The sequence below is a fragment of the Oncorhynchus keta genome, chromosome 26, assembly GCF_023373465.1.
Source record: "Oncorhynchus keta strain PuntledgeMale-10-30-2019 chromosome 26, Oket_V2, whole genome shotgun sequence".
In the NCBI taxonomy this organism is placed as follows: domain Eukaryota; kingdom Metazoa; phylum Chordata; class Actinopteri; order Salmoniformes; family Salmonidae; genus Oncorhynchus; species Oncorhynchus keta.
Window position 1 is genome coordinate 24,600,169 of NC_068446.1, and position 20,015 is coordinate 24,620,183.

Sequence of the window (20,015 nt, forward strand, 5' to 3'; positions counted from 1 at the left end):
AGTATTGGACAATACATCTTGTTAATGCTGACATAAAAACAAATGCACTCACGCATACATTAGGTGTGTGTGTGTGCGTGTGTGAGAGAGAGAGGAGAGTGGGAGAGAAAGTGTGTTTACAGCCTATGCATGAGGGTGTGAGAGAGAGCGTGATGAGAGTGAGAGCGTGCGAGAGAGGGAGAGAAAGAGGGCAAGAGACATAAAGAGGTGGTTTGGCAATCCTAGTTTGCTAAGGGGGGGTTGAATGGGGATGGCTTGTGCTGAACTGTGCGAGCTCAGCGAGATGGGTGCCTTCTCTCACAGATCCCTCCACAGCTTTGCAACACCCTCTCTTCAGTGTGTCACACTTACCAGCACCTTGGACAGCGCCTCTCTCTCTCACAGTCACACAGTCCGTCACACTCCTGCTCTCACACAGATGTCGAATCTTGTCTGTCATCTCTCCTGCTAGCCTGGGTCACAGCACGCACTAACCTACCTGTCTCATTCATTTCAAAGGCCATATAAGCTGTATAAATACACTACATTGGAAGCTAGTATTTTAAGGAGTTATGCAAGACCTTGATGTTTTAACTTCTGCCATCTTAGCGCTCTCCTGAAAAAGTCCCTGTGCTTTGTCGAAATGCTGTTCAAATTTCTCGATTACGATCTGGTTTTACTCTTTCAAAATGTTAATCCGATTATCATTGCTGACTGGGGGAGCTTTTCTATCCAGGGTTTTCATTAGGTTTGACATTTAGAGGCATTAGCCATCAAACACTGTTAAAATATGATGGATATGCAAAACATCTCGGCATAATCACAGGATATCCAGTTTAACTGTGAAGGCAAAATAATCGGATCACAGCAGTTCGCTTCCCCTTTGCCCGTCTTTCCTTTCAAACGGTCTTTCCTTCCATTTTTTCCTTCTTTCCCTTTTGCTTCTAATCTATCCCTTTATTTCCTTCGCTCCCTGTCAGTCAGCCCCAGATCCATCAACACCTTCACTAGCTGTATAAGAAGTACTTGTGTGTGTGAGAGTGAAGTGTGTGTCGGGAGTTTGACGAGCGTGTTTGTGTGTGTGTTCTTTCCCAGTGTGCAGCCCTGCTCTTCTCACCTCCAGCGGGCTCCTTCCTCTCACACCTCCACAGGGTAGCAGCACCAGAGATGTGCTGAGAAACTCTGAGGTGTCATGGAGGAGGAAACCACATGTTTTAAAAGACAGAAAAAGACTGCAGAAAGACAACACCCGAGTGTGTGAAACTCTGGGGCGAACTGAGCTTCTCCTCTTTGTCTTCACCCTCGGCAGTAGTGTGAGGAAGTGTTATGAGGGTACCAGAAGGGAGAAGTGTGTCTGTGAATATTATGTCCGCCCACAAATGGCTTACTGTACACTACCACGAGAGCCTACATATTAACTACAGTATTATACGACATCAATAACACGTCTCATCAGTTGAAGCCTTGTGTGAAACTGGAAAGTCATATCAAAGACACTGAGCTCTTTAAGTGTCTCCTTTAAAGAGGGCTCAAAATGTTTCCTCTGCACATCGGCGTATCAACTGTAGTTCAGTGACACCACAAGCAGCTCTCGCTTCTCTCCCACCAGAGAGCCTCACACTGGGCTGCAAGACAGAGCTGTCTGCTGCTATTAGGGAGTCTGTCTTCATTTTCATGGCAGCTTAAGATAACCTCTGGTGCAAAAAGAAAGGCCCGTAGCGCTGAATGGATATTTCAAGAAGATAATGACCTTGAACACATTTACTAGAAGTTGTCAAATTGGCCTTTTTCTTCATTGCTACTCAGAAAAGGCTTATTGATAGCACAGGTAGCACAGTCAAAATAATGGGTTATGCAGTGGCAAGAATAAAAAGGGCTGGCCTTACTCTCTCATGCAGAAAGGTACTCTGCTGCTATAACTGAGAGCCAGGGTGAAGTCTAGATGCTGCTCCGTCTGACTGGATAAGATGGACAGAGACAGACCGAGGGAGCTGTACGATGTGGAACGCTGTGTGTGTGAGAGAAAGAGAGCAAGAGGGGAAGAACGCTCTGTGTGTGAGGGAAGCGGACGTCACTTACTGGTGTGCTTACTCTTTGGACTGTGTGTCTGCTCCAGGATGATAGACACGGAAGATTGCTCCTGCTTTATTACACAAGCTGTGGGAGGAAAGAGGCTGTGCTAGGGCTGGAGGTGGGATGAGAGCGTGAGGGTGCGTGTGCATATGTTTAGCTCTGAATAGCGTCATCAAGAAAACAGGCAGAAGGCTCTTCTCTCTAGCCCAAGGGGACTGGCCATGGCATGCTTGTGATTCCTACGTTAGCTGGCTTCCTAAAAACATGTCTGGTGCAAGGGGACTGGGGAGGACCGAGGAGCGTCACTGGTACAGTAGCGTGGGTTGGGAGCCTGGGTGCTAGCTTGGCCCTCTGGGGGCCCCATCTCAGCAGAGTACATTAGCGAGCGAGAGTGGCAGAGGGACGATACACACACAGACCCTGTGACTCATCCTAACTCCTGTCAGCTACGCTCAGTGGGTGAGACCTGCGCAGGAATAACTGTGGGTCATGCTGACTGCGTCACACTGACACGCACACAGCTCTGGTTGGCTGTCTCCCCATGACCTTGCCTCTCAAAGCACTGTGCTGGATTGAAAACAGGCCGAGCTGTGTTGATCTGGTGTGGCTGCTTCCCTTCACAATGTTGACCTATCATGCTCAAGGCTGTCGAGGGATTGGGGATTCTGTATGGGCTTTTCCCATTCAGCTCAGCAGGGTAATCCGATCTGATTAGATTTAGAAATATGTTACTGAGAGAGTTTGGATTATGGTAGCAGACAGATTACAGTATAGCTTAAAGCGAACAGCATAACGGAGCTATATGAGAGAATATAGTTTTTCTGCTCAACAAGTAGAGGTAAAGTAGGCCTACTAAAATGGATGTTGAGTACACTAATACGACCATACTACTAATTAAATTATACTCTCTCCATTTACCCATCATCTTTATTTGACGTCCCAACCAATGTAATATAAATTGGAGTCCTCTATTTAACTTTGGGCAGCATTTAATAAATGTGTTTTCCTTACTCTGTCTGAAAATCTTTCTAATTTCACCTTCACATTTTGACGTTTATAAATTAATTAGCATATCAGTTATACCTCAAGGCTTTTAATGCTTCTGACTCTTTGATTCAGTCACTCTTTCATTTAAATTCTCTCTGCATGTATGCAAATGAGTCTGAATCGCCTCACTACCCAGCATTCCTACAATCTACATGGAAACTGAAGCAGTGCAGTCCTTATCGCGTGAACGCTGGGTGAATTGATATTCAGTGTACAGAAGGTGTTTTCCAATCAGACTTACCTTAATAGTTTTGGTTTGAAGTCTGAGTCCATTTAATGTGTTGATGGCTTTCTCTGCATCCTTTGGGTCGATGTAGTTGACAAACCCATAGCCTAGACTCTGCCCTGTAAAACAAGAAAGAAGAGCATTTTTGCAATACAGAATTCTACCCAGTATGTATTAAAATGGTACAGATACAATAGTGTCATTAATATCATATTTTCTTTGACTCAATGTTTTCCTGACATCTCTAGATATTTCTTTCAGGCATTGCTTGCTTTCATGAGCTAGTTGACTTTCAACAGACGCCCAGAGCCGTTGTAGCTATGTGATAGTTACAAAAAAATTGCTACACATGTGTCTGGCAAGTCCAAGTGGAACACCGCACTTATAGCCATTAAAAGAAACAGACAACAGTAAGTCCACAGTGGATAGACAAAGTGAATCACAAATGTAGAACAGCGCTCTCCTAGCACCAAATAAATAGGCAGGCAGGCTGCAGCTTAGGGACAAAATGGAGCTGTACTCCTCACATGAAACACGATGCTTCTCTCTCACTTTCAGTGGATTACCCTGGATTATCATTTCCCCATTGTTTATTAAAAACCTTGTGTCCTGGAGAGAATTTCATTGGTTCACAGCAATTTTTACCGCTCATCTCGCTGACACTGATCTGACAGCACCCTTCGGAAAGTTAGGACACTAAAATAGAACTACGCCGTTAACGCCAATACATCCGCGGGCCTGTGGATATGTGTTCAATATCAAAGTGCCTTTTGCAAAGACTTCTCTTCTCATACTCCTCAATGTGGGTTGACAATAATTAGCCAACACAGCCAACTGCTGAGCGGCTCCCCACTCCCTGTCACCTTCCTCCTCCCCCTTCCGCTGCTTCACAAGGAGAATTTAAGGCTCGACAAGCGTAGCTTACAAAGTGTTAGCAGAAATGAAGTGTGATTCCGAAGCGCACTCATACAGAGCTGCCTGGATGTGCTGGGTTGTGGTTAATGATACAGTCCCACAGTACTCATACAGATCTGCCTGGATGTGCTGGGTTGTGGTTAATGATACAGTCCCACAGTACTCATACAGATCTGCCTGGATGTGCTGGGTTGTGGATAATGATACAGTACCACAGTACTCATACAGATCTGCCTGGATGTGCTGGTGTTGTGGATAATGATACAGTCCCACAGTACTCATACAGATCTGCCTGGATGTGCTGGTGTTGTGGATAATGATTCAGTCCCACAGTACTCATACAGATCTACCTGGATGTGCTGGTGTTGTGGATAATGATTCAGTCCCACAGTACTCATACAGATCTGCCTGGATGTGCTGGTGTTGTGGATAATGATACAGTCCCACAGTACTCATACAGATCTGCCTGGATGTGCTGGGTTGTGGATAATGATACAGTCCCACAGTACTCATACAGATCTGCCTGGATGTGCTGGTGTTGTGGATAATGATTCAGTCCCACAGTACTCATACAGATCTGCCTGGATGTGCTGGTGTTGTGGATAATGATTCAGTCCCACAGTACTCATACAGATCTACCTGGATGTGCTGGGTTGTGGTTAATGATACAGTACCACAGTGTGTGTGTGTGTGTGCATATTTTGTGTGTACACATGTACTGTGTGTACTGTATGTACACTTTCCCTCCATTTCTGGTGGTGTCCACAGTTCAGTGTGTCTTTGGGAGTTTGCACCAATCACTGTACCTTGGCAAGGCTGAAGGGGAGATTGGGATGTGTCCGCACCCCCAACTGCCTGGCACCACTCCCCAGGTGAGTGGAGAGATGGGGCGAGGCAGCTGCTTTCAGCACGAGGCAGCTCCAAGAGGGGATTCCACCCACCAGTAAGAGAGCAGCCCACAGCAGGCGGCCATGGGCTGGCTGCCTTCCGGAGACAACGCCAACGCACAGACAAACACACTCATACTGTATGTATACTGTACATGCAAGTTAAGAAAATGTTGAAATTATCGGAGCAAACTATGAGCTGTGGGAAGAGAATACAGTGCTCAAGGTTATGCAATGAAGAGAATGTACACACACGCCTCACACACACACACACCCTGACAAGGTCAGAAAGCGGCGGTGCACTGACTGTGGGCCAACATATGCAGGCAAACTCATCGAGGCCTGATACAACAACGGCTCGCTCCGCACGCACGCAGCCCAGCAGATTCAACCCAGCATGCTGCCTGCCTGAAATAAACACGCAGGTCTAGCACAGCACAGCACGGTACAGAACAGATCATCCACGCACGGCGCAGCATAGCATACAGCATGCCTTAACACAGTTCTACACAATACAGCAAAGCTACTACTGTAAGATCACTAAATAGCAGTACACAATAAGATAGCACAGGTGTCTTAGCACAAGCCTTAAATGTTTTATATCTTTATACAAAGGAGTATTTTCTGGTTGTTTACTGTGTGAGATATATAAGGAATCTAGATCAATGTATTACTAGAAAGGCTGAGTGCCATAAAGGATTGTACAAACGGCATTAAGGATATTATAGACAAACAGGTGAAAAAAATGCATCTCAGGAAGCTGAAAGAACCCATTAAGATAATAAATACCCTTTAATGGAGGAGCAAACAGAACATGATCCCTATGCCGTTTAATTAGTCTAATGGACACATTAATGTATATATATTTTAACTGTCAATTAAATCTGCAAACTGAAATGATGCATTGCTGTTATAATGAGTTTTTAATGATGAAATTTTGATTGACTTTCTGTTCCTAACCACAGCATTTCCATCCATCTTCAAATCTGGAGGTGTTTGAACAACATGTACAAAGACAATGCTTAACATCCATTAAAGGGATATTTTTCATAAATAAACAGCTTAGTAATGTCAGTGGTGGGACCGTGCCCAGCTCCTTCATTAGGATGAGTCGAGCTGAAAGCACAGGGCTAGTAGTTGTGTGTGACATAGTGGATCCCCCCCCCCCTTCGTGATCCAGAGTGGTGCGTTGATTCGTAGCGGGCGAGCGTGGGGATAATTGAGCTCATTAGTTGTGACATTACCACAGTAGTGCCATAATGCTTCATAACAGCTGTCCCATTATAGCTCAAATCACTACTAACGAGAGAGAGGGCCGGGGTAATTGAGACCATCTCACCAGGTCTTCACCGCTCCATGTACAGTCAAAAATAAATAGAAGAGGGAAATAGGTACAAGTGTACCAAATGTTTTTCCTTGGCAAATCACTGCTATTTCCAGTGAGTGGCTCCTCTCGGTGGTGCTACAGTATGACTAAGCCATTATTTGTTTCATGAAGCGCAGCAGGCTCCCGAATGTGTGAGATGAGAAAATGGGTGTGTTTCCAGCAGGTGTCCTGACTCTCCCCATGTGGTGACTTACAGTGCCCCCCCTCCACACACACACACACACACACACACACACACACACACACACACACACACACACACACACACACACACACACACACACACACACTTTCATGCACGTATGGTCTTCTTTTGGTTTGTATGTTCTTACCCTCTAGATTTGAACAGTACCTTCCATTCCATTTATTGACATGCATGACTGTCCACAATATAGGATCCAACCTAGCAGCAAACAATATCCTTCTGTGATTGTGCCCTTAATCAAAAATAAACATGAATTTCCTTAATATTTCATAGTGGTTAAGACAACATTGTGATGTTCTGTATTAATATGACAGACATGATTATATCCTAACCTGACCTCTTCTTTCTAAGTCCCCATGGTCTGTCCCTGAGTTCCCACTCCCTCCCTGTCAGTGAACATGGCTTCAGTCTGTCATATAAGATGCCAAGGGATGAGAGGGGAAAAGTGCACTGTGCACAGGATGACAGTGCTATGAACAGCTGACGATAACATACCTTGATAGCACCAGGTTCCTAAGGTAGAAACAGGCAAATTGGTTTGGTCAGTCTTACATTTGGCCACATTTAAGATATGGAGGAACAAAGAACCTTTCTGTTTGTCAAAACAGATGTGTATCATTGTGTAGGTTCTTTAACAATTTGCCCTTGCTGCAATAGCAACTTGGGATGGTGCTATTTTTGACGGACCAGCACCCTTCAAAATATTTGTGGGAGAATTCACCAACTAAAATGCAGATGATAAAATATACACTTTTACAAACTTATAGAAGTTCCCAGTTCAGTATTATGTTTCTAGATGGGAGGAGAGTACAACAACGTTCGTTTGCTAATCTCCTAAATTAAACTACCTAATGTGCAGAATTATGATATGATTGAATATACATTCACAATTCATACTTTGAATCTACATAAACCACTTACTGGTTGCTGCGGTAAGTGCTTTTAATAAGAAAAGCTGACAGAGGCTCAGTTCATTCTGACTGGCCGTAAATAGCAAAAGTAATTTAATTATAGCAAACGTGTACTCAGGGCTATTAAACACATTTTGTATGCCACTATTTACCATTGCCTTTTTGGATATGTTTTACTGTTTTTCTCTATTAGCTTATAGAAACAGTACAACACTGTACAATTGACAAATATTAGGTCAAACCTTTGACTATAATGGTCAAACCTTTGACTATATTAGGTCAAACCTTTGACTATAATGGTCAAACCTTTGACTATATTAGGTCAAACCTCTGACTATAATGGTCAAACCTTTGACTATATTAGGTCAAACCTTTGACTATAATGGTCAAACCTTTGACTATATTAGGTCAAACCTCTGACTATAATGGCATTCAAATGCTAATACAGCCTTACTGTTGCTTTATGTGCTTACATTAGTATGAATAAAATGCTGACCAAATAAACAGTAGCACACATACACTGGCTCCGCTCAGATGTCTGTTCTCTGGGGTTGGCAAGGTAGCAGCAACTGTAATATGTAGGAGTCTCCCACCCACCCCGAGTCCCTCCTCCCCATCGGTGGCTGCTGCCTGAGGTGAGTTGGATGGAAGCCTGAAATGTGTGGGATGTCTGGGAAGATAGCAGCGTAGCAGGAGAGAATCTGGGACACCCCAGCTCTGTGACGTCAGGCCTGGATATGACAACAGTGACAGCAGCAGCCAGTGCCGGGGGAGTCCTGCAGAGAGGGAGGGGACCAGTGATGAGCCAGCCCGGCCCTCAGGCCCTCCAGATCTGAGGCCCACAGGGGACTGGCCCACTCTCTTTCCCAGGTACAGGCCACTCAAACAGCACAGAGAGTGGGGGGAGAACGGAGGAGAGAGCAAGGGTGTTTTTAGGCCTGGAACGCTAAAACTCCCTGTTGGCGTCTGCACTTATGGGCCTGTCTAGTCTGCAATACCTGGCTTTAGGGAAGATGTCAGATGATAATATTATAATAATAATAAATAACAATAATAATAATTTTACCAGCACATGCACTTCACACCCAGCCCCCTCCCCCAGCTCTGACTCTACTGATACCTAAGTTATTGAGGGAAAATGTACTTTCTATGCCTGTGATATGAGGCTGTCCAACCTAGCTATCTTAAGATGAATGCACGAACTATAAGTCGCTCTGGATAAGAGCGTTTGCTAAATGACTAAAATGTTAAATGTAAAGCGCCTTTCAAAAAACCCAAGGACAGTGTACAGCAAAGAGTAAAAACAAAAACAAGAATAAGACAATCAAATAATAAAAAGATACTTAGCTTAGCTAGTTGAGGGGAAAGCCAGACTGAACAGGTGGGATTTGAGATTGTTTTTGAAGGTGCAATAGAGTCAGAGTTGCAGGATGCTGGGACGCTAGGGGAGAAAGTTACATAATTTGTGGGATACTTAGGGGGAGAGAGTTACAGAATTTGTGGGATGCTTAGGGGGAGAGAGTTACAGAATTTGTGGGATGCTTAGGGGGAGAAAGTTACATAATTTGTGGGATGCTTAGGGGGAGAGAGTTACAGAATTTGTGGGATGCTTAGGGGGAGAGAGTTACAGAATTTGTGAGATGTTTTGGGGGAGAGAGTTCCAGAGTTTGTGGGATGCTTAGGGGGAGAGAGTTACAGAATTTGTGGGATGCTTAGGGGGAGAGAGTTTCAGAGTTTGTGGGATGCTAGGGGAGATAGTTTCAGAGTTTGGGGGATGCTAGGGGGAGAGAGTTTCAGAGTTTGGATGATGCTAGGGGGAGAGAGTTTCAGAGTTTGTGGGATGCTAGGGGGAGATAGTTTCAGAGTTAGGGGGATGCTAGGGGGAGAGAGTTCCAGAGTTTGTGGGATGCTAGGGGGAGATAGTTTCAGAGTTTGTGGGATGCTAGGGGGCGATAGTTTCAGAGTTTGGTGGGATGCTAGAGGGAGAGAGTTCCAGAGTTTGTGGGATGCTAGGGGGAGATGGTTTCAGATTTTGGGGGATGCCAGGGGGAGAGAGTTTCAGAGTTTGGGGGATGCTAGGGGGAGAGAGTTTCAGAGTTTGGGGGATGCTAGGGGGAGATAGTTTCAGAGTTTGGATGATGCTAGGGGGAGAGAGTTTCAGAGTTTGGATGATGCTAGGGGGAGAGAGTTTCAGAGTTTGTGGGATGCTAGGTGTAGATCGTTTCAGAGTTTGTGGGATGCTAGGGGGAGATAGTTTCAGAGTTTGGGGGATGCTAGAGGGAGAGAGTTTCAGAGTTTGGAGGATGCTAGAGGGAGATAGTTTCAGAGTTTGGAGGATGCTAGTGGGAGAGAGTTTCAGAGTTTGGGGGCAGCACCGCTGAATGCCCGGTCCCCCATGGTGCACAGTTTTGTTTTGGGGATGGTGAGTAGTCCAGAGCCAGAGGAATGGAGACAGTGGGAGGGGGTGTATATGGAGGAGGTCAGAAATGTATGAGGGAGGCCTTGTAAGTGAGCAGTAGGATCTTGTAGGTGATGCGGAATTTGACAGGAAGCCAGTGAAGGTGATGTGTTCTCAGGGTTTGCTGCGTGTGAGGAGCCTTGCAACGGAGGTCTGTAATATCTTATGTTTCACCGAGTCGTGGCTGAACGACGACATGAATAACATAATGCTGGCGGGCTTAAATTGTTTTTGGCAGGATAGAACAGCATCTGGTAAGACTAGGGGTGGTAGTCTATGTATATTTGTAAACAACAGCTGTTGCACAAAATCTAAGGAAGTCTTGAGTATCTCATGATAAGCTGTAGACCACACTATTTACCACGAGAGTTGTCATCTATATTCTTCATTGCTGTCTATTTACCACCACAAACCGATGCTGGCACTAAGTCCGCACTCAATGAGCTGTATACGGCCATAAGAAAACAGGAAGACGCTCATCCAGAGGCGGCGCTTCTAGTGAACAAGGACATTAATGCAGGGAATCTTAAATCCGTTTTACCTCATTTCTACCAGCATGTTAAATGTGCAGCCAAAGGGAAAACAACTCTAGACCACCTTTACTCCACACACAGAGACACGTACAAAGCTCTCCCTCGCCCTCCATTTGGCAAATCTGACCATAATTAAATCCTCCTGATTCCTGCTTACAAGCAAAAACTAAAGCAGGAAGCACCAGTGACTCGGTAAATAAAAAAGTGGTCAGAAGAAGCAGATGCTAAGCTACAGGACTGTTTGGCTAGCACAAACTGGAATATGTTCCGTACACCACCTCAGTCACTGGCTTCATCAATACGTGCATCGATGACGTCGTCCCCACAGGCAAAGCATCAATACAGGACTAAGATTGAATCGTACTACACCGTCTCGGACGGACGAAATTAAATAGCAACAATAAATTGCAGGAAATTCCAAGAGACAAACTGCTTTCTGTCATTCAGGTAGGCCCGGAACCAGCTGAGTGGATATTGATCCAGATAAGTGTTCATTTCGTCAAATGCCAGCTATATTCACGCTTTCTTTTACCATCTATAGAGCTCTGATGGTCATGGAATTTTGGATGACGATAATTGGCCAGTCAATTGACCGCGGTCTCCATAATAACCATTTGAATAGCAACAATAAAATAAAATAAATCACATTTTCTCATTTTCTCCACCCCTGACTGCATGTGCTGCTATAGAAATATAATTAATAATGTAGGCGTCCCTATTCAAGTCAATGATGGCATATGTGGAAGTGTACCCATAACAGCAATGTTAAAAGTAAGGAGCAGGAAGTAAAAGTAGGAAGTGTACCTAGGGCTGTTATGTTGACTGTATTACCATACTGGCGGTTACAAGTCATGAAGGCAGTCAAATTCCACGTTTCGTCACGGTAATTAGGCTTCTCCCAGCTCTGATGCTGCTGATGGTCATTAGTAACCTACCAAACTTGCTAACTGCCTGGTACTCAGCACTCTATTGTCCCTCTAATCACTCTGACCTCAACTGCAAATGTAATCTAAAATCTAATCAAACACTTCATGAGAGCCCATTAGCTCACGATGCGCAACATTTCTATAGGCTATGCAATTGTGTGAGAAAACAGAGTGATGGCCTCTATTCAAAAGAGGAGGATCCCATCAGCTTTCTATAAGCTAGACCTACTATATTTATTTCTCAACTTTCCTAATATTAAGCACAATGCTTATCTTTACAACAGGAGTATAGCCTACCTGGCTGGCATGAAAATGAACCACAGGAAAAGCATCCTCCATTCGCACATGTTTTTTTTTTCGGGCGCCCATTTAAATGCATAGATGACATGTATTTTTTCCCACTGCCCCTATTTCGAGACAGGTGCATGATAATGGTCCATTCTAAATCTAAACAAATTTCACACATATATTATTTAGTATATGTTATGCCGAGATTAAATCAAGAATAGTCTGATGGGTGACAATATTGGCCTATCACTTGTGAATGATATATTATCACTTGTGAATGCTTCCCAGCGTAAGGTAAGAAACAATGCATACCCTTTTTTTGTGACTTTTTCAAATCGTAGTAGCACACCTCATGTAGCCTAGCCCATACATGTAGGCCTTTATGTTGTTATAAGTTTTGTATCACAACTAAAGCGGCCAAATAACTTCTTAAAATTAAGCATATTAATCCGCTTTACAACGGGCGTAGAGCCTAACTGGCAAACATATGCAGCGCATGAGTTTGAAGTTTGGGGAAGATAATTCTAACCATAAAAACTCACCTTTATATTGAAAGCAGTACATGCATAATCGCATTTGCGGTCACTTTTGATAATGGTGTTTTCCCGCAAATGGGTTTTCCCGCATTTGTGCTTATAGCCTACTGCCGTGTGACCATTGCTGTGCTTTTAATGTGAAGAAATAGCCTGATAGTTGAGCAACATTTTAAACTAAACGTTCTGATCTGTCTTTTGATGTTAGCGGTTGTATTCATTTGGGATCTATCGCATCCCACAACTATCCCAGACTATATTTGGAATAGTTATTTCTCGCACATAATAGAATAGGTCAACTTTTGTACTGTGGGGATAGTATATTGACACAGGCTAGTGCTTTTGCTGTTCATTAGGCCTACTCATCTTGCTGACAAAATATCTTCAATATGCACCTCGGAATTAGATAAGGACGTGCAGTGAGATCCTCGATGTGTCTGTTTTCACTTGTAGCTTGTGAGAAAGATCCGATCACGTGACCGAGAGCCATGTGAGTGAGAGGTGCTTCGGCGCAAGCAGCACGAAGGGAGAAAGGAATTATAATTATTATATTCAGCCCAAGAGCACAATGGCCACTGGCCGCAAAAGATATGTTTTTTCAGAGGGCATTACAGCCACACAGTGGGGATGCCGCTGGAAAGTTCGAGGAATTATCAAGTGCTTGTCAAATTGTGACTGATGAAGTGTTGACTGAGACTGATGAAGTGTGTACAGCCTGTGCAAGAAACAAAGCCGAGCTCGTGCCTTTCATGCCACCTTTTTCAAATCATCATTAGAGTTGCATCATGCAGCCTTAGAATGTATACATTTTTTAAACATATAGCCGACATTTGAATCACAACTAAAGTTACATTAATAACTCTAAATTAAGCATATAGGAGGACCTGTTTCTTCGTTCACCGCTCAACACAGAATAAAATAAATAATGGATTTATTGTTAAGGTGTGGGCTGTATTACATTAAGTTATTAGACTTTTTCAAATGTAGCTGCTCCAAAGGTCTGCATCAGTGTCTTGTAGACTGTGTGTGGAAGCCAGGAGATGCTAAATGTGTTGATGTTAATTACGGTCAATTACCGTGAGACTGGCAGTTATTTGCTCGACAATCAGCGGCTGACAAAATTTGGTGACTGCCACAGCCGGACACAAAATGTACCCATCAATATGTGCTGTGATTTGTTGATTCAACTCAACTGACATTACAAAAAACACATTCCATTGCATTTGCCACATCAGTTAACATAATTTGAATGACCATTATACATTACCATGGAAATGATTAGTATCACAGTACCAGGTACCATTGCGAGTGTATCCATGAGCTTACCAGTCAAATTGCCAGGTTTAGAGGTTCCAAGACCATTCTATTCATCGTTTGCTACAACACTTTGCTTACATCACGTCGTTAAGAGTCCATTTTATCGCAGAAATGGACTCAACCGCTCTTCAACACCCCCAATAAAAAAAAAACGGTTGTTATATTTTCATGACTGTCTCCATCATTACCATCGGTTACACGGTTATACGGTAATGGTGCCAGTCCTAAACCTTCTATGATTTCTGTCTTACAGTATATTAATGTATTCTGGATTCAACAAACGGACGCTGATTTGAAAATAAGCTGATGACGGAGTTTGCTAGTATGTCTGAAGTGGCGCAGAATTTCTGTTTTCTATCTTTCACTTTGGTCCAATGTAAGAGCTACCGGCCTCATTGTCATACTAGCGAAGTTGTTTACATCACACAGTTGTTCTCATCAGTGTTCTACGGAGGAAGCTATTTTATGCATGCTTGCATCATATTAATTGTTATATGAACCAGTAAGATTCATGTGAACTGGAGGACAAACATAAACACTGTGTTCCTCTCTGTGATACGCAGCCATTAACTCCTGATGCTCATCACTATGGAAGGTTTGATTGTGCCAGAGTTTTGGTAAGCAAACAGTTCCAGCAACAAAACCAACTATTCAAACCAAACCATGTATTGCCTGTAAATAAAACAGCATTGGTTTTGACTGTGAACTCAATCTGAATATATATTTTAGTATCAACAAAGAGATGAGGGTAAACTGAGTGAAACAGTGCATTTTTTATTTCCTCCCTGTCAGGCCAATACGTCAGCTGTGTGTCACACAGAGAGAGATTCCACACACGCCTGTCTCAAACACAAGTTTCACACGCTCTCTGCTCTCAGATGCACAGCGATGTGTTTCAGGGCCTACTATGCCGTAGCAGACATCAAGTAGGATGAATATTTCATACACTACACTTGCTTTTTGTTTTGTTGCATTGGCAGAATCATTTGCATCAGTTGACCTATAGTGGTACAACTAAGGGAAGGTGACTGCATTGATTTGTACAGGGATCGTCGTTGTCCTTGGTCAATCCTTACAGATGGTGATATCCGCTGTATCTTAACATAGTGTGCCATGACACAGCCAGACTCAAAATGGCACCACCCAAAAGAGTGGGGGTAACACAAAGGCTATGTGTTAACACCATAGGACCAAATGTAAAACCAAAACGTGAAGTAAATCTTTGAAGAAGATGGGTCTTGTATTACAGTGCAGTAACTGTCTGGAGAATATGAACAGATGATTGTCTCAGTATGTAAAAAGTTTCTCTCTTATCAGGAACCAAATCACAAGCACATTCAATTCCTGTTCCTGCATGAAAGCCATTTATTTTCTGCCATTATGAATACAAATGCATTCATTTTCCTAAAGAAATGCAGCCAGCGCAGAAAATGATCCAGTAAAATGGGCAACTGACGAGGAACCTATTTCTGCCTTGGCGGCGCCTGATCAGTCATTTAGGCCCAGTGAGAGCTTCCTGCTAATCAGTCTCTCTCTGTGTGCTGATGGCCAGAATCACTAACACGTTCCTAATGTATTCCATTAAAAGTTGCCATTTAATGTGCTCCCAGGTCCACAAGAAAATTACTAGCTCTCTCCAAGGGTGTATGTTTATCTATTTCATTACAGGCAGATGCATGCATTTTTACTGAGGATTTTCATCTTAATTGCGGTCTTTAAAAATATACACAAGAATCTGTTGGAGAATCCTCTGTCAACTCCTCAAACATACCCTGTCCTTCACTTTAATCATTACATACAGCTTCTCCCTTCCCAGAGAAAGATGGAACCTACTACCACTCAATACAACTCACTTTATGTCTCTCTCTAGCCTGGTCGTTAGCCTGAGAGAAAGTTGAGGGGGTGATGGGCCAGTGAGGGCATGTTTGGGCTCTAGCGATGTGCATGTAGGTTTGCCTTCAATAAAAGATGAACCTGCAGGTCCCTGGTGTATTACATGCACAACAGGAATGCGTAGGGAGCAGGGTAAACAATCTGAGGTGGCACTTCACTGAGCTGAAGTCAGCGGGCCTGACAGAAGAGCGCAGTGTGGCTGGGCTGGCTGGTACCTCATGCCGCTCTTGCTTCATCAAAGCTGACAGCACCCGGTCCGGAGAAAGGAGAAGCCTGTCTCTTACAACGCTGAGGCTTAGGAAGCTCACCTCACCTTGTCCACAAAGACATCCTCCTTCCCTTTGAACTGCCGTGTAAAGGAATTTCACATTCTGTACTTGAAAAATTGACAGTAAACTGAAAGGGCAGGAGGGCGAGGTCTAGAAGCATTATTGTCCTGTATGTGGTGCTTGAGAATGTAGTGTTTTAATGGTGTTCTGGTCAAATGTCTGAATGGGGATGTTGGGAAATGGACAAGAGAGGGCTCATGGCCCGTATCCAAAGTGACTCTTTGTGGATAGGGGCCCTAAGGCTTCAGAAACAGTGTTCCCTGAAACCTAGGGAGGACTGTTTGTGAAGTCAGTTAATGATGCCAACTGGTTTGCATGCAGCCTCCTGGCATTCCCTCTACTGAGAGGGAGAAGTGCTTTGTTAGTCTAAAAGTTTGAACGTTAAAATTGCACCCATGGGAGCACAACACAGACATGCACCGCAGGAGGGGAATATTTATAACATATTTTGTTTTCCTAAGTCATACGAGACCTTGTACAGTAGAAAATAACTTTCAACGTTAACAGAAATGGCCTTACTTTCCCATTTAGGCCAGTGAGAGCCTCCTGTTAATCATGTCTCCTTTTACTCTCTCCAATATAAACTATTAGGTCTCCCTGTCTAGTGTGAATCACACATATGGGAAAAATAGATGAAAAATTAGTGTAGTGTGGTTTCCAGGTGCTATTCTTGTATATACTACATATTACTTTCCTGCCAGTTCAGACCCATTATTGTAAAAGATGGCCCTGTACTTCCCCCAGCCTGAGCCACAGTCTAACCTGGCTGCATCTCATTGTCAAGAGCGGATGTTGCTCTTCATCACGGGCCCTTTTTAATGAGATTATCAAGGAAGTAGTGTCACTAAGTAGGATCTAAAATGAATGCCATTATCTGACATTATCTAAGAGCAGCCTCCCCCCATTCCATCTGCTATGCCACCCACACAGCCACTGGTCTGGGATTAGAGGCATGACTAGCTGGAAAACACCTCTGTGCCACGTGGAGCTGGGCTTTGCCGCTCACCAGCCACCTCCAGCCCCAGCCTCCTGCTCTATGGTAACCAGCTGGAGTCCTGTCCAGGATCATAGGACTCCGGCACCATGCCATCCCACCCTGCACCACATCCCGCCCACCAGGCCCTTCTTTACACTTGCCTCTGTGTGTCATTCCCCCAATCTTCCTATGGCCTGTGTGTTGTCATCGTACCTGTGATCTTGTCACGAACCAGCTTGCAGGACTCGATCTCTCCAATGCTGCCGAACAGGCTGCGGAATTCCTCCTGGGTCATGTTCTGGGGCAGGTAGTTGACGATGAGGTTGGTCTTGCTGTCGTCGGTGGGGCCACCAGTCTGCATGGGTGAAGGGCAACTGCGGCTGTTGCAGGACGGCCCGTTGGCCGTGGTGCCGTTGGGGCCGTTCGTCACCTGAGGCTCCATGTTGCTGATTATCTGAGAAAGGGAAGGGTCAGGGAAGAAGAAGACTCAAAGAGGAGGTAGGAGATAGTGCTTCTCAATCTGAGAACCAGAATTCATTATTGTACTTCGCATTTAATCTACATTCCAGGCCATCAAAACTCAAAGACAAAAAGAAAGACAATGTTTGACTCAGTATGAGACCATAAAATAAACACAATACTAAGCATGCAACTTAAACAGCTAAATATTCATGCAGATATGACTGTTAGAGACATATGAGTGATCTTTTTTTAGTTCCTTTCTGTGCTTTGATTTCTGGTGCAGTTAGAGAGGGGTAACAATTTGAGCCTTTCAGCAGGGCACTGCTGTCTGTCACATGGAACAATAGTCTTTGCGGATGGTTTTGCAGTGCGCTTTAAGAGCAGGTATTTGAAGTAGAGCTTGCTGGCCCCTGAGGGAGGAGGCAGTGAAAAGAAGGCAGTCTGTTGTGCTAATCTACCGACAAACACTTACTTCCATATCCCTAGACTGCCACCAAATGTATTCCGCCATTAGCATTAAATGTGTGTGTTTATTTAATTATTTGATTCTCAGTTACAGTCAGTTGATTTCCATCATCCACTTACAAAGAAAAGCTGAGCCTAAGAGGTTTATGGAAGGTGTGTGTGTGTGTGGTGTGTTTGTGTTTGGAGATGTGGGATGACAGGATAGGGACTTCAGGGTGCCTGCTATTAAAAGCATCATCCCCACATAGGGGTGAAAACACCCCAAACAAGGTCTTCTGGTGTGTACATCAGACTTGTCCGTGTTTTACTGAAAGTCTGTACCAGACAGAGGCACTGGGGGGTGGCTATGAGCCTATGAGTTATATATGTCAATGTCTGACTTGAAAAAATGATACAAAATCATCAACAAAGACCTTGTAAAAAACAGGTCAACACTTCCAGAGGAAAACCCAATTAACTACCGGAATTATAAAGCTCACTTCTGAAATGTCTGACTGTGGTTAATTTGGTATCATTTAAATAAAGATCTAAAATATGAAGAAAATAGGTTACGTGTTCTTACTGATTCAATCAGAAGTGCAAAATCATAGAGCAGGAGAAAAGGAAACATCTCAGCAGAGGTTTGGGCATATTTATTTATAACTATTCAAAAATACATTCAGTCTACACTTCAAAGTTTGGCCCTCTCTATTTAAAACCAGCACATTTAGCAAGGTTAGCAAAAATGTAACACATCATAAACCTCTTTATTTCCCATCTGACTTACTGTAAGTTAATGTTTGGATAGCAATGAAGTTGCTGAAAACTGGTCTAAAAACTAAAATAGACCATATTTTATCACAGTATTCAGAACAATCATTATCAGTCACGTAGACCGCAACTCTGTAGTTTTCTCCATTGGTTTTCTAAAACTGTCCTCAGACCTGAGACATATCTACAGTGGAGGATGGTATATCATAAATGTCAGACTTGAATGTGAATTGTCTCAGCAGCTTCTTATTCCACACACACAGTCTTCTCTACAGTGGAACAACACACAAGACAATGCCTGGAGCCGACAGCAGAATACAAACAGAAAACTGCCTGTTTAAAAGCTCTCAATATCTGTTTTGCATGCAAATTCTGCTTTTGACAGTATCCTCACCACTCCAACAAAGAGGGAGCATGGTGACAGCGAGGAAGGAGGAATAAAGTACCTAGCAGTAACAAAGTTGATTGGGGGGCCTTATTAAATCTGTTGACACGTCCTGCTGAGCTCTATTCTGTCAAAAATACTTTCAACTCCATGGGACGTGTTCTTTGAGTTTTCACCAGAAGAATCAACAAAATGGCTACCTTTAATCACCCAAGACCTGCCGATTCAGATTGACCAATTATAATTTCTACCCCCTGCCACCGGCACTACCCGTGCTCAGCTGTCCATTGTGCCTCATTGGCTAGGTATCTATGCTCTCCCACAGAGTAGCCCAGTGCTGAGGAAGGCAGTATCTCTTTGAGTTCCTTCCTAGCTGAGGCACTACAGCACACAGGCAAAGCCTTCAGAGCAGCTCTAGTGTCAGCCTGAGGACGGGGCCAACTGATTCAACAGAACAATATCTAGCTATCTAACACTAGCTTCAGATTACAGCATGTTTCCCCTGACCCGGGCGGAAATGCTGGATTTACAGCCTCCATTAATGCAGCTGGGCATGGTGTGTGGGAGGGACCTGCTTCTTCTGGACTTAAATGGAGGCCTTAATGGGTTCCGAGTGGAGGAAATAAATATGGGTTCACGAATCTAATGTGTGTGAGTCATGCAAGGAGTGAGTAAGGCAGTGTCTCTGGAGGCTGTGTGTCTGTTGGGAGGAGGACAGGGGAGATAGAGGTCCATTAGAAGAGGTTTTAAAGTTCACCCCCTGGATGAATGAGATGACAAAAAAACAACCATTACTTTAATTAAATGTAATTGGTTTGATGTGTTTTTTTGATATTTGATTTATATTTGACATGAGATTGTATTGACGTGGCTATGAAACAGTAGCTCACGTTGGGAGCAAGGTAAGAAGAAGTGATTTGTACGGCTGGAATATTTTCCTCATACCAGACATCACAGCTTGACAAAATGCATCATTTCTTCCAATACCTTTACTGTCTTCATTATTCAATAAATAACACAACAGATACAAGAATAACATTATGTACGGGGAAATATAACCTACTACATGA

At 43.7% G+C, this 20,015-nt stretch overlaps 1 protein-coding gene across 6 annotated transcripts in view; it reads right to left on the reverse strand.

Moving 5' to 3' along the window:
- LOC118359138 (ELAV-like protein 4) overlaps positions 1-20,015 on the reverse strand; it is an 87,641-nt gene that overhangs the window by 33,537 nt on the left and 34,089 nt on the right. For all 6 annotated transcript variants that reach the window (XM_035737422.2, XM_035737420.2, XM_052480439.1 and 3 more), the window contains 2 exons: positions 17,097-17,337; positions 3,341-3,444 (listed from right to left, as the gene is read on the reverse strand). In XM_035737422.2, the coding sequence (XP_035593315.1) occupies positions 3,341-3,444; positions 17,097-17,337 (345 nt within the window). The remainder of the gene's footprint in view (positions 1-3,340; positions 3,445-17,096; positions 17,338-20,015) is intronic.